Source organism: Sinocyclocheilus grahami, unplaced genomic scaffold (assembly GCF_001515645.1).
Source record: "Sinocyclocheilus grahami isolate Dianchi unplaced genomic scaffold, SAMN03320097.WGS_v1.1 scaffold194.1, whole genome shotgun sequence".
NCBI lineage: Eukaryota > Metazoa > Chordata > Actinopteri > Cypriniformes > Cyprinidae > Sinocyclocheilus > Sinocyclocheilus grahami.
The window spans coordinates 546620-562607 of NW_015505373.1; the positions used below are offsets into that span (position 1 = coordinate 546620).

Genomic DNA, 15988 nt, shown 5'->3' on the forward strand with positions numbered 1-15988 from the left:
TTCTCCCTCTCTCTAGTCTAAAGCCTTGAACAATCGCGAGGTCCGTTTCTCGAAAGAATCGTTCTTCTGAGTCGGTTCTTTTGAACGACTTCAAGCCTTTAAGCGTTCTTCAATTACTTCACTAACTGCGAGTTAAGTATCGAATGTAGCCTACTTGGCTAATAAATTACTCCTTAAATGACTTGCTTTTGTCAAATGTAGTGGGATTATGCATACAGGAATTTTGCATATTATGCTAAGAATATTGTATTTTGCATAAATGAATAATAGTGCAATATTTTATTTGGACCATGGCGTTAAAGTGATGTAGGCTATCTATAGGCCTAAAGAAAAACAAGAACATTTACCAGGAAACCAACATTGACCATTCTTATTTTTATGAATGCGCCCTCTAATCTTTTATAGCCTATAAAAAGATTACCTACATCCCGCACTACATTTTTTCTCGTTTTCTCATGATCAAACTGGAAAACAGACGTTTATTCCAAATACAACTAAGACAACACATCACACTAAGCTATTTAAAATAATGAAAAACATAATATACACGACACTATTTGAAAAAGACTCATTTTAATGTACCTGCAAAAGAATGGACATAAAATGCAACGCCAGATTTTTGACCGTTGACTTGAAAGAACCGGTACAGCAAAACATAACCGTTCGAACAAACCGATTCATTTGAATGAATCAGATTTACCAACCTCTCCTTTCACATCAGATTAAGTCCTCCGCTTGTGGAGGATGCATCATGCAACCACTCTGCACGATAACACGATGTACTTATATAACATCAACCCTGATTTTACAGTCATCTTTAGCCCATGTCAATGAATACTTCAAAGCCAGTGTATTCATTTCTCACACAGTAGTTTTAGGTTTATCTCTACAGCCACAGCGCATTTAATGCGTCCTGGTTCGCGATGCTGTTACTCATGCATTTATGAACTCATATTCTACCCACGTTAATAGGCTATGTTTGTCATTATTCATTAGTTTACCAGTGCACTACTCTTGACTATACTAGTTTGATGTGTATTGTTGTCTGTATATACTGTACTGAACCTTGAACTTGGGGCTGAAAAGATGTAATGGTGCATTCAGTGACAGTGACTACATAAACTACTGTTCTAGTAAATTACTTTCATGACTGACCTAGCAGAATGTCACTGCACAATAAGAAACTCTAAATTTAAGAACAGTACAAAATATACAGTCATCAACTGTATCAACAAAACAGGCCAAGTGTTTACTCTGTTGTTCTGAGAGTTTGTAGTTGCCAGAGAGAGAGAGAGAGAGAGAGAGAGAGAGAGGGGTCAACAGAGACATGGATTGACATGGGTTGGTGAATGAGTGGTCTATGATTGTTTTTTTTCTTTCTTTTTCTCCACAGTACAGAATACAGGACAGGAATGCTGAGCCTTTATGATTATCCATTCTTCATAACTAAATATACACAGTCAAAAGTTTTTTAACGGTAACAGTTTTTTAATTTTTTTTTAAAGAATTCTCTTAGTCTCACCAAGCCTGCATTTATTTGGTCCAAAATACAGCAAAAGCAGTAATATTGTGAAATATTTTTACTAGGCCTATTTAAAATAACTGATTTGAATAAATTCCAAAATGTAGTAATTTATTTCTGTGATCAAAGTTAAATTTTCAGCATCATTACGACAGTCTTCAGTGTCACATGATCCTTCAGAAATCATTCTGATATGCTGATTTGCTGTTCATCATCATTGTTAGAAAACACTCTCTGTCTTTTTAAGAAATTGTTCCAGATATGCCTCACCCCTCCTCTATCTGTTTCTCTCTCTCTCTCTCTTGTATTATGTTTTAAATATCTCTTACTCATATTCGAGGTATGCATGCGCACATGTATACATTAGTTTTTCTTGGTTTAAATGCCCAAATAAGGAGATGAATGCTAGGACTATAAGGGTAAAGGAGTTCGTGAGGAACTCTGAAGAAGAGTGCCTCAGCCTTCGCTAAAAGTCTATTCCTAATATGTCCATGTTTTTCTGTACATGTGGCCATTTTATATAAACACATGTTCTTGGCCAAAGATCCTATATGTGTATGTCATTTCTATCCTTATTGGTTAAGAGGGTGAAACTCCCCTCGACATATGCCTATATAATATCTTTATATCTATGAATAAATTGAAGTATTGAGAATACATTTGACTGTGTGTTTTCTTGCTTCCCGGCCGTATTTACACTTTAAGGGACTGAGAAGATTTCAAGGCGGCAAAGAGATATCGAGGGACCAATTGTTATTTTTATTAACAATCATCAATATTTAAAACAGTTGAGTACATTTCAGGATTCTTTGATGAATTATTCAGACTTTATCTGAAATAAAAAGATTTTGTAACACATTCATATCATTCAAAAGCTTGGAGTCAGTATAATTTATTTATACTTACATTTAAGTTTAAACTTACTTTTCACTGCTGGTCATATATTCTCTATATAACCATATATGTGACAAATAAAAAAATCTTGATCTCTTTTTTTTATTATTATTTTTGGGAAAGAAATTATAGAAATTAATGATTTTAAAGGATGCTTTAAATTGATCAAAAGTGACGATAAAGACATTTATAATGTTACAAATTATTTCTATTTCAGATCAGTTCTGTTCTTCTGAACTTTCTATTCATTCAATTCAATTCAAGTTTATTTGTATAGCGCTTTTCACAATACAAATCGTTGCAAAGCAACTTTACAGCAAATTAAGTTTCTACAATATTTAGTGGTAGTTTATCAGTGGTGACTTTCAGTTAATGTACATATGGCAGAAATGTACAGAAAAATCAATTAAAGATGTAATAATGGATACAGAACTTAATAGGTTCATATAGGCTCAATATTATTCATCAAAGAAACCTGAAAAAATTGGCTATACAATGATTGCTGAAGGATCATGTGACTGGAGTAATGATTCTAAAAATTAAGCTTTGAAATCACAGGAATAAATTACATTTTAAAATATAAAAAACTGTTATTTTAAATAGTAAAAATATTTCAATATTTTACAGTTTTTGCTGTACTTTGGATCAAATAAATGCAGGCTTGGTGAGCAGAAGAGACTACAAATGCCACAAAATCGGACACTGGGCCAGAGTATGCCACAATAACAGGTCAGTGAGAGATGTCACAGAATGTTTTGACCAACCTTCATACTTTCTGGGTTCAGTTTACAATGTAAATGAACTAAAAGAGCAGTGGATGGTGCAGCTCCTAATTGGGACGACCCCTGTAAAATTCAAAATAGATACGGGGGCTGACATAAACGTTGTGGCAGAAGAGACTTTCAGCAAACTAGTCCCAGCAAAGGCACTAGAGCCAGCCAATGTTACACTGGACAGCCCTGGGGGAAAGCTAGCCTGCCTGGGTCAGTTCCGAGCCACTGCAGTGTACAAAGGACAGTCATGCCCATTTTCTGCCTATGTGGTCCGTGGATACAATGTCAATAACCTGCTGAGTCGGACTCTATCGGCTGACATGAACCTTGTAAGCAGAGTGGAGGAAGCGAACAGAATGGTCTCCCAACACTATGAGGCATTTGGTGAGGACGGCACACTCAAAACCGACCCTGTCAAAATTCAGTTGAAAGACTCAGTGCTGCCATATGGATACAGAACTTAATAGGTTCATATAGGCTCAATATTATTCATCAAAGAAAAATTGAAAATAGAAAAGAAAAAATTGGCTATACAATGATTCCTGAAGGATCATGTGACTGGAGTAATGATTCTAAAAATTAAGCTTTGAAATCACAGGAATAAATTACATTTTAAAATATAAAAAACAGTTATTTTAAATAGTAAAAATATTTCAATATTTTACCGTTTTTGCTGTACTTTGGATCAAATAAATGCAGGCTTGGTGAGCAGAAGAGACTACAAATGCCACAAAATCGGACACTGGGCCAGAGTATGCCACAATAACAGGTCAGTGAGAGATGTCACAGAATGTTTTGACCAACCTTCATACTTTCTGGGTTCAGTTTACAATGTAAATGAACTAAAAGAGCAGTGGATGGTGCAGCTCCTAATTGGGACGACCCCTGTAAAATTCAAAATAGATACGGGGGCTGACATAAACGTTGTGGCAGAAGAGACTTTCAGCAAACTAGTCCCAGCAAAGGCACTAGAGCCAGCCAATGTTACACTGGACAGCCCTGGGGGAAAGCTAGCCTGCCTGGGTCAGTTCCGAGCCACTGCAGTGTACAAAGGACAGTCATGCCCATTTTCTGCCTATGTGGTCCGTGGATACAATGTCAATAACCTGCTGAGTCGGACTCTATCGGCTGACATGAACCTTGTAAGCAGAGTGGAGGAAGCGAACAGAATGGTCTCCCAACACTATGAGGCATTTGGTGAGGACGGCACACTCAAAACCGACCCTGTCAAAATTCAGTTGAAAGACTCAGTGCTGCCATGTGCAGTACACACTGTGAGGCGTGTTCCAATACCAATGCTGCAAAAGGTGAAAGAGGAGTTGCAGAGGATAGAGGAAAATTGCGTCATAGAGCGGGTGACACAACCAACGTAATGGTGTGCACCGATGGTTCCCGTTCTGAAGAAAAACGGCAAAGCACGCATTTGCGTGGATCTCAAAAGACTAAATGAAGCAGTAAAACGAGAACATTTCGTGCTACATACAGCAGATTAGATTTTTGCTAAACTGAGCAGTGCATAAGTTTTCTCCTTAGAGTAAACTCTAAGAGTAAACTCCTTAGAGTAAACACGCAGCCAGCGGATTCTGGCAGATCCCTCCCCATCCAGATAGCTGCAGACTTACCACCTTTATCACGCCATTTGGGAGATATTGTTTCAGGAAGCTTCCCTTCGGGATCTCGAGCGCTCCAGAGATCTTCCAGAGGAAAATGCAGGAGACACTTCAAGGGCTGGAGGGGGTAGTCAACACATACTGATACAACAGAGACTGTACCAACCCAAACATGCAGGGAAACATTTCTTAATCCTAAGCCTGTACTGATACTTACTAGGTCTGGAAGAGTCAGTAAACCTGTTGTCAGGCTTGACCTGTAAAGAATCATGAAGCTATATGCTCAGTAACTAGTTATGCTGATTTTTATAATTTTATACAATTTTATAAAATGTAACAGTTTGTTCCGTTCATTCCCAGGTAGCCAAAACGGTTTGGCCCAATAATGGCCCAGATCCGGCAGGCTGGATTAAATAACTCGGCCCAGCTGCGGTTACCAGACTCAGCATGGGAATGAATGACGCCCCAGAATCGGCCCAAATACACTGGCCCGAGTCCGGCTGCCAAAACTGCCGGCATTGGGCCACAATCCCACCAACAAAAATTGTAACACTTAGCCGGTACTGGCCTGAGTCTGGGTACTTAAACCAAGTCGACACCACCGGCATTGGGCCACAATCACTCCAACCAAAATGGTACACTTAGCCAGCACTGGTCCGACACTGGGTACTGAAACTGAGCCGACACTGGGTCACAACCATGCCGACACCTAGCCGGTACTAGTCTTGTTCGCTAAAAAAAAATAAAAAAAATAAAAAAAACTCATACAGAATTACAACTTCTAAAATGTGTGTATTAAAGACTCCTTCCAGTTTTTATATAAAACCAGAGCTTTGAATAATTAGTTTTTCCACAAAATGACATTGTTTCCTTAAAAACCTTAAAATGGCATCTACTTCCAACTAAAATAATATAATAATATAAAATATATAATAATATAAAAAATATATATATTACAGTGCCCTTGTTAAGCTTACATGTACTTAACCACTTTAAGCTTGTTTCATTATATGAATTAAATCATTAATTTCCAAATGTACAGTAGTTAAAGAAAAAAGAGAATGTTGGATTAAATGAAAAAAATATTAATAGGAATTAAAATTAAAAAAAAATACACTAAGAAATAACGTAACATGGGCAGGTAAAAGATATTATGTTTAAGTTTAAGTGTCACTGCTACATATTATGTACTACATTGGAGACCCACCCCCAGCACTCAACCTAAACTGGTCCGGGTCTGCATGGCCATATAGGACAATCGGACCAGCCCTTATGGGCCGTAATTGGGACGAATATGGCTAAATGTACCATGTCTCGGTGCAAATCGGGCCAAATCAGCATATCCAAATATTCTGTAATAATATGTTGACTGTTGAGTGCTTTGCTGGTTGTTAATAAACGTGTGTTCATCTGAAGAAATTGCCTATTTACTGTCATTCTACACTTAAAAGCCATCTAATGGCTTACACTAATGATTCATTGGCAAACACAGAACTTGCTGTTCAGTAAATATTAAATATAAATATAAGTTGATTAAACAGTCGCTCAGACTGATTCGAGGTGTTCATTTGGAGAGACTCATCAGACCAGGGGCGTTGCTGGGTTGAAAGAGTTAGGAGATGGAAGAAATAAGACAGCGTGGATTATTTAATCGTGTTCGCGATCTGGCTATTTAAATATCCAAAACAAAAATTAATGAACATGTAAGGCAAGCGGTAATCTACCACAGCCAACAAGTTCTTGACTTTTATTTTTGAAACGGACAGCACAACACAAGGCGCTAGTGTTTACTTGCAGCCAGCCACTACATTTCCCAAGGTACAGTGCGGATCTGTTGCCATAGAAACACAACAACAAAAGGACACGCAGCGACTTCAGACGCTAGAAAGTTGACAAGAACAACTAATAATGTAAGAAAGTTCTGCCATAGGAAATATATATATATATATATTTAGGTTATGGATATCATGCGCGTATACGCTTCCTTTTGACCATAATTTATTTCAAGTCAGAAATAAGTAGACAGACAAATAATAATAGCTTACAAAGAAACACGGCTTCACGATGAAGTCTTAGTATCAAATATGAGGCTAATCCTCTTGATGTAGCATACATTAATATTATTTATCTGTATCCAGCGATTGATCATTATCGAGTATTGATTATTCTGTAATTCCTGCAGTTGTTGACTTGGAGACGAGAATATGGCGAACATTGCAGATCTCTCAACACCTGCATCTGAGCAAGAGCCACACAAAATTGGCGCACAGGAGCACACAGACGGTAAGGCTATTTTTAAAGACCACTACAAGCTGTTGTTAGTAGTATTATCATGACTCAGTTATGAAATATTAAATGTATTTTATATATATATATATTTATAATGTTATGTTTAATTTAGAGATTGGCACGTGGGATGACATCTTCAGGTTTGAGGATGACTTCCCTGATTGGTCCACAGGATTTGACAGCTGGTAGGTGTTAAAATGCATGCTTTTTTATGGAATATTTGGACTGTAGCTACTAGTGAGTGAGAGAGACTGTTTTGTTCATGAATGAGGAGACAGGAATAAATTAATTTTAAAAAATGACAATTGCATTGCCATCATCAACTCATTTAGATTTTTTCAAACCAGCATATTTGTATTCAGCTGGGTTTATAATAATAATAAAAAGTAACTAGTGCTGAGTAAATATTGGACTAAATGCATGTTTGGGTTTATCTTGAGGGAAGGCGAAGCATTAATATAATTCTATCACTTTGCATCACTCAATGTGTAGATACAGCTGTTTGCTTTTGTGCTGCAGCATCTTGAAATTAAGCTGGTGTTATGGAGCAAACAACAGTGCATGACACCCTGTTTGGGTCAGGTCATGTCAAATACCATGTAATACATTTAGTCATTTAGCAAATGCTTATATCCCAAATAACTTACAAATGAGGACAATAGAAGCAATCAAAACTAACAAAAGAGCAATAATATATATAAAAAAAGTCTTACTCAAGGCTACATATATTTCATCCAAAATACAGTAGAACAGTAATACTGTGAAATATTATTACCATGTTATTTATTTGACTATATTTTAAAATGTAATTTATTCCTGTGATGGCAAAGCAGAACCTTCAGCAGCCTTTTTCCAGGATTCAGTGTCACATGATCCTTCAGAAATCCTTCCTATATTCTAAAATATGAAGCAGCATAACCCTTTTCAACTGATAATGAAAAGAAAAGTTACTTGGGCACCACATTAGAATATAGGAAGTATTGAAATTTTCTTCTAAAATTAATGTTTTTAGCAAGCTTCTATGTGTAGGTTCAGTAATTTCACTTTAATGTCAGTGAATAGGTTATTTTCGTTGCCATGTAAGTGAAATAACTGAACATAAAAATAGGAGCCTGATAAAAATACTCATTTTAGAAGAACATTTCAAACAGCACTTTTGCATCAGAACTCTTCATTTATATAAACATTTACAATACTATTAAATCTGATCTATTTAATGTAACCTTAATGGATTTGTTTTGAACTTTTGAACAATGGTGCAAATCTGTATTACTGGCTCTTGTCTACCTTAAGGGAAGTGAGTGATTGTGAAGATGGAAGTGACAAAGGTGGGGAAAAGCAAAACACTGACAAGATACGCATGTTCAAGCTACAAAAAATTCTGGATCAACTGGACATCTTTTACCAACAGAAGAAACAGGATGTGCTACAGGCCAGGTCTGCATTCACATGTGATGTTATAATGTGGCCCTTCCTGTAACAGGATGTTTTTTTAGACTCTGCCTCCCATACCGTATTTTCAAAAGTACAGCATGGTGAGCACATGCCATAGAAAAGCTGTTAAGTAGGTGGACTGAGCTTGAGAAAAACATGAGATAGAGAAAAAGGCTTATTAAGATTTCTGCAGTGTGTGGATTCTTTAAGCTCAGTTTCATGAGAAGTCTTGACACACCATATGAGATAGTTAAATCGCAAGAGTTTGTGTGAGTTGGGTTGTACAAAAACAAACCAAGTCTTAAATGAACCAGTCTAACCTTTAAAGTCTAAAACTTAATCATGATATTATGCTATACTATACTATACTATACTATACTATACTTATACTACATACATTTTTTTATGATCAAGTAGTATGATGCCATATCATTTTGCCTTCATGAGAGTCTGTTGATTTGTTTGAATGGTGATGTCCCTTAAGAGATATGCCTAGAAGGGATCTTGATAGCGTAATAATTTATCTCACGATTCTCTAATGGGAAATTTCTTGTTTCCAAATACAATTTTTAATGACTTGTTAAATGGAGATAGTATTTGTTTTTAGCTGCTGAATAACACGTCATAAAAAAAAAAACATAACAAAATGTATCTGGAAAACTGAGTTTGTACAAAATGTATCCTCTTCCAGGGATGAACTAAAAGCATTTCAACTTCATGTGACTAACCTGGAGGAATTGAGAGGCAAGATTGAGGTGGACATGGAAAGAGAGAGACAATCTGAGAACAGGTAAAAAAAAAGAAAAAAAAGTGAATCCCACAGAGGTAATTTTGAAAACAAAGGTCACTATAGAAGATAAATTGCTGAATGTATCTAATTCTGCATTATTCTGTGCAGCGTGGCACTGTTTCGGCTCCGTGCTCAGCACAAGCGTATGTGCGCTGAGCTGCAGGCGGAAGAAGATCTGGGTGCTCATTTAGCCATGATCTTGAAAGAGCATGAGTGAGTTTTATATCTACAGTAATGCTATACATACTACTTTGTGGATCTTGATGACTTCCTTTTTTTGTCTTGATATAGGCCTATTTGTTTTTATCATGATTTTATTTTATTTATTTATTTTTTCGGTCACATTTTATTTCAAGGTCCAATTCTCGCTATTAACAAACCATTAACTACGACTTTTGCCTCAATAAACTCTTCATTTGTTGCTTATTAATAGTTAGTAATGCAGTAGTTAAGTTTAAGTATTGGCTAGGATTAGGGATGTAGAATATGGTCATGCAGAATATGTGCTTTATAAATACTAATAAACAGCCAATATGTTAATAATAGGCATGCTAATATGCAACTAGTTAATACAGAGAATTGGTCCCTATAATAAAGTGTTACCATCTTTTCTCTAATTATCAGATTCTCATGCTGTAACTTCTGGAAGTGTAGTAGTTTTTTAGGTTTTTAGCAAACAATGGAAGAAATTTTACTTTTCATTTTGTAATTTCTCAATTGATAAACAAAACATTTGTTATCAAAACAGACAGTCTATACACCAAACACTCAAAAGTTCTCCAAGAATGAACAAAGTGGTAGTTTGAAGTTCGGTGTTTGAAAAAGCATACCAAACAGATAGAGAAAGCATGATTTTACATTATTATAGCACTCTGTATAAAGCCTATAGACTTAATTCAAGCCACAGAAAGACAAGCGTTTTGTTGAAAGATGCACAACAGAAAATCTGGGTGAAGTTATTATATATTAACAACAATTTAGGGTCAAATGCTGTGGTGCTCATCTAGTGTGCGACCCCATTTACAGTAGCATATGTGACTTGAAGCATCTAATGGACCCGATAGCCTTGTGGGCAGTGCTCACATATGTCAAGTCAAGTCACATTTATTTATGTAGCACGTTTAACAATACAGATTGTGTCAAAGCAGCTTTACAGTATTACATAGGAAAATAGTGTATCAATAATGCAAAAGGACAATAGTAAACACTCAATTTTCAGTTAAAGGCAGTTCATCATTGAATTCAGTGATGTCATCATCCAGCTCAGTTCAGTTTAAACAGTATCTGTATAATCAAGTCTACGATATCGCTGGAAAATAACTGTATGTAGCATAGTTGTGCTTCATGTGACCTAGGTTTGAGTCCAGGCTCATTTTCCTTTACTTTCTCTGTAATGTCCAGTCCCAGTAAAGGCAAAAATGGCAAAAAACAAAAGAGAGAAAGAAGTACCTGGCTGGCTGAGATGACTACAACATTGCTCAGACAGTGTCCTGAATGGACAGTACAAACTCACAGGATTCACTATGTACTCTCTTCCACTGGAGCATCAATAGCTGATGCAATGGGAACATTAACATAGGGCCATACCACAAAGACTGTATGTTCATCATCCCGTGAATTAGGGATGCACCAAAATGAAAATTCTTCGCCGAAGCCGAACAAAATGAAACACTGAAGCTGAAGGCTAAATACCAAACATGTTTTTTTGTGTTTTTTCCCCCATGTATTTTGCCATTTTTTTTCACCATTGCATAAATTAAATAGCAAAACGAAAAAAGAAATTACAAACCAACAATTTAAAAATATTTACTTAACACTGAAAATTTTTAACATTCTAGCAGATATACCAACAATGTAGCGGCCAAAAAACTAACTAAAGCCGCAGGAGCTGAGTGAGGGAATAACTTGTGACACGTCAATCATCCTTAACATTTGCGTCTTGAGATTTATTTGTCCACCGACAACTTGTTCATTGAGGCATGCATTTCTTGAAGGATCGGCAGATTATCAATGCAAAAGTTTGAATATAGGGTCAACAAAAAAACGCGTGCTCCCGCACTCACCCCCTTCTTTCCCTCCCAACCCCCACTCACAACAGGTGTTTTAACTCTCAAATAATTAATGATACTCCCACATTTTCCCACAGTCACATGACATCACACATGAATATTTACATGGTTCCTATATTCCAGCCCCTAATTATTATATTCTTGACAATAATTACATTCATTGAATTCACATAGGAGACATTCAAAGACCCAAGATCTTAAAATACATTAATTCATTTTTCATACATTAATCAATGTCTGTGTATTTATAAAAACAACGTTATTTGATAGAGTCCATGTAAAGTCCTTTAATGTTAATGAGTGATTTTTAACTCCGTCATATCAATGTGTGAAGTCAAGGTCCATAACAGTTCGATGTCAATGTCTATATTGATCCATCAAAAAAAAAAAAACAAAGAAAGAAAAATGTTAAATATTTAGGCAGATTTTCGTCACTGGTCTATTTAAATAATTGGTCTTAGTTTTAAGTCGCACCTGATGTACAAAGCCTTTTTTGTCTGGAAAGGTTTGGATCACTTTCCCAATTATCCATGAATTACGGGGTGCTGAATCATCGACCAAAAGCACAATATCTCCTGGAATGAATTTGCGGACTACCGCTGACCACTTCTGTCGCTCTTGCAATTGAGGTAAATACTCCTTTGTCCATCATTTCCAGAACAGATCCGATATATATTGCACTTGTTTCCATCGTCGACGAGCATATATATCTTCTTTTTGAAAGATCCCTGGTGGTAATGATGGTGCAGTCTTTAAAAGCAACAAATTATTAGGTGTAAGTGCTTCCAAATCATTGGGGTCAGTAGATTCCTTAGTGATGGGACATCCATTAATGATTGCTTCAACTTCACATAGAACTGTATGAAGACAATCTTCATCAAGGGTTTGTGTTCTTAAGGTAGCATTAAGAACTTTCCTTACAGACCTAATCAATCTTTCCCACGTGCCTCCATGATGTGAACCAGTTGGAGGATTAAAATTCCACTTGATTCCTTTTTTCAGAAGCATGTTATTAATCTGAGATTGGTTCCAGTCTTCAATAGCTTGTCTTAACTCACGTTCCGCTCCAAGAAAATTTGTACCATTATCGGATCGTATTTCTACAACTTGTCCACGTCTTGCGATAAATCGTCGCATTGCATTAATAAAGGAATCAGTATCCAATGATGGCACCACTTTGATATGAATAGCACGAATGGCTAGGCATGTGAAAATAACGCCTTTCCTCTTCACAATACTTCTCCTGCTCTTTATCTCGAAGGGTCCAAAACAGTCAACTCCAACATACGTGAATGGAGGTTTATCTGGAGAAACTCTATCCAGTGGTAGGTCTGCCATCTGTTGATGCCCTGGTGCTGCCTGCAAACGTTTGCAGATCGCACACTTGGATAATATCTTCCTTATGGCTACACTAGCACCAGGTATCCAATACTTTTGATGCAACCTTGATAGCATGTAATTTTGGCCACCATGACCCACCTCTTCATGTATATGTTTAAGGATGATGCATGAGATTTGAAAGTCCTTTGCAAGTATAACAGGATGTATTGACTCTTCGGGCATAGCTGCCCTACTCAACCGTCCCCCTACTCTTAAAACATCATCTTCAAGGACTGGATTAAGTTTATAAATGTGACTGTTCCTTTTCACTTGTTCTCCCTTTTGCAAACTTGAGAATTCATCAGCGTATCTTTGTCTTTGGCAGTAACAAATAATCTCCAATTCAGCTTTCTTTAACTCCTCCACAGAAAGCTCACTTCTTTCACATTGACCCTTCATTTTCTCCATTTCATCTTTCAGTTGTTGTCTTTGTTGGTTTTCATCCATGCCAGAATGTGTTAAAGCCATTTTCAATAATTTCCTCTTCTGACTAAGATTTTGGATTAATTTCTTAAATCTGAGAATCCAAGCTACTGACCTCTTTAAACGGATCCAAGAGGAGAAATATTGGATAAAGTGTGTCATAACATTCATATCCCCTTTTAATTGTACAGTATTGACAATGACACCTTTTACCTCCGGATCATCTTGTGAACATTTTCCCAGGCCAGTAGGATTGACTGGCCACTCCTTTTCAGGCAAAAGAAGAAACTGTGGTCCAAACACCCAACTCTTGTTCTTCAAAAATTCCACTCTCAGCCCTCTGGAAGCCATATCTGCTGGATTTACTGCAGTGCTCACATACCTCCATTGTGATGATCGAGACACCTTAAGAATTTCTGAAACTCTGTTGGCAACGAAAATTCAATACCTAGAAACTTTGTTTCTGATATATTTCAGTACAGAGGTACTGTCGGTCCAGAAAACAGAGTCTTGAAGGCACATACAGAGTTCTATTCTCCACAATGAATCCATTCGGCTTGCCAACGTTGCAGCAGTAAGTTCCATTCGAGGAATAGACACCGACTTCAAGGGAGCTACTCTGGCTTTCCCCATTACGAAAGCAACATGCACTTGTGAGTTAACATCATGCAAAAGCAGATAAGTAACTACTCCATATCCATCTTCGCTTGCGTCGGAAAAGTGGTGCAACTGTGCTATATTTACCTCTCCAAAACCCATAGGTTTGAAACATCTATCGGTCTTGAAGTTTCTTCCTGCACAGATCTTGTAAGATCCTTTTTGCACATAATGTCACTGGAGACAGAATTCCTAAGGGATCATAAACAGAACTCACAGTAGCAAGGATCCCCCTTCTGGTTGAAGGCTTCTGCTGCAACATAATTTTGAATTTGAAGGCGTCCGATTGTATACACCATTGTATGCCTAACACTCTCTCTATGGGAAGTAAATCTTGGCCCAAATCCACATCTTTTATGTTTTTTGCTCTGAGTTCCTCTGGGATTTTTACCAGCACATCTTGAATGTTACTTATCCATTTTGTCAATGTGAAACCCCCTTAGCACAAATAGCTATGAGGTCGTGATACAGAGAAACAGCTTTATCCTCTGAATTTACAGAGACAAGACAGTCATCTACGTAAAAGCAATGCAAGATTGCATCAATTACTTCCTTGCTGAAGTCTTCATTATCTTCTGCGCACTTTCTGAGAGCGAAATTTGCACAACTTGGTGATGAAGTGGCTCCAAAGAGGTGCACGACCATACGATACTCAACCATATCTTGAATAAGGTCACCATCGGGCCACCAAAGAAATCTCAGCAAATCTGCATCGTCCTTTGGCACCCTCACTTGATGAAACATGGCTTCAATATCTGCCATGATCACAATTAGTTCCTTCCTAAATCTGGTTATCACTCCAATCAATGAACTGGTGAGATCTGGACCCTGTAATAACTGGGTATTCAAAGACTTCCCTTGGAACGTAGCTCCACAATCAAAAACAACCCGGAGCTTTCCTTTGCGGGGGTGGTAAACACCGTGATGGGGTATATACCATACTTTACCGTCGCTACGTCCCAAGTCTTCAGCTGGCACTCTCTCTGAATAACCTTTAGAGATAAGATCTTTCATGAAAACAGAATATTCAGAATGAAATGAAACATCCCTTTTCAATCTTTTCTTTAGATTCAGAGCACGCTGTTCTGCAATTATCTTGTTGTCTGGCATACGGACATCTTTCTTCCTCAAAGGTAAGCCAATAGAATAATGACCATCTACCAGCTTTAATGAGTCTGTTACCATCTCCATAAACTTGTGATCTTCTCTTGAAAACCCAACTTGTTCATTTTTGTTACATTCAGGAAAATCAACTTTAAATTGTTGTTGCCAAAGCTCTCCCAAGTTTGAAACTGAAATCCTGTTAACTGTAACATCAGGGAACTTAGAAGCAGACTGGTCACCACCATCTCCTCTTAGTGGGCCATTTACAGTCCATCCTAACCTTGTTTTAATTGCATAAGGTCCATTATTGACACTACGGACCACTTCAATCAGCTCCATAACCCTTTGGGCATTTATTCCTATAAGCAATTCGATATCAGAGTTAATTTCAGGTAGATTCACATGTTTCAAATGTGGCCATCCCTTCAAATCCATTTGTCTTGGGATGTTTCCGCTATGCACAGGCATAGTTTCTTGTGTATAGGCATCAGGTAACTCCCAAAAATCTTCTTTATTCAAACCAGCTACCTCTAACCCAGAAACAACATGGGTAGTTGTGACTTTCTCCTGACCAATAGTACGCAAGAGAATATTTGTCCTTTTACCTGAAAGACCAAGTCTATTCATCAATCCAGATGTACAAAACACTGCTGTGCTACCTTGGTCCAAAAACGCATAAGTAATCACAGTCTTATTTCCTTTTTTAGATTTCACTTGCACAGGAACTATAGAAAGTTTACATTCATATTCACCAGCCCCAATAAATCCACTGGACTCAACAGATTCCGGAGCACTGCCCATTACGTTGTCCGTCTGCTTCCTCACTTGCTTTGAATTGCTCACATCTTCTCTTGGGTAGATGTAAAGTATACTTCATGGTGTTTAAGATTACACACTTTACATGAAAGGCGATTTCTACAATTTTTACTGATGTGTCCTGTGCACATGCAACCAAAACAAACGCTGTTCTCTTTTAAGAATGGAATCTTTTCCCCATGACTCCTCTTTTCCAATAGAGGGCACAATTCCAAAGTGTGTCCACA

General features: G+C 37.2%; 1 protein-coding gene across 1 annotated transcript in view; it reads left to right on the forward strand.

The window, feature by feature from the left end:
* Positions 1-6653: 6653 nt before the first annotated feature.
* Positions 6654-15988, forward strand: part of cfap74 (cilia and flagella associated protein 74) — a 138786-nt gene continuing 129451 nt past the window's right edge. Inside the window, exons 1-6 of the mRNA XM_016285216.1 lie at positions 6654-6709; positions 6982-7082; positions 7201-7273; positions 8382-8525; positions 9214-9312; positions 9421-9525. Of these exons, the coding sequence (XP_016140702.1) occupies positions 7004-7082; positions 7201-7273; positions 8382-8525; positions 9214-9312; positions 9421-9525 (500 nt within the window). The 5' untranslated portion in view covers positions 6654-6709; positions 6982-7003. The remainder of the gene's footprint in view (positions 6710-6981; positions 7083-7200; positions 7274-8381; positions 8526-9213; positions 9313-9420; positions 9526-15988) is intronic.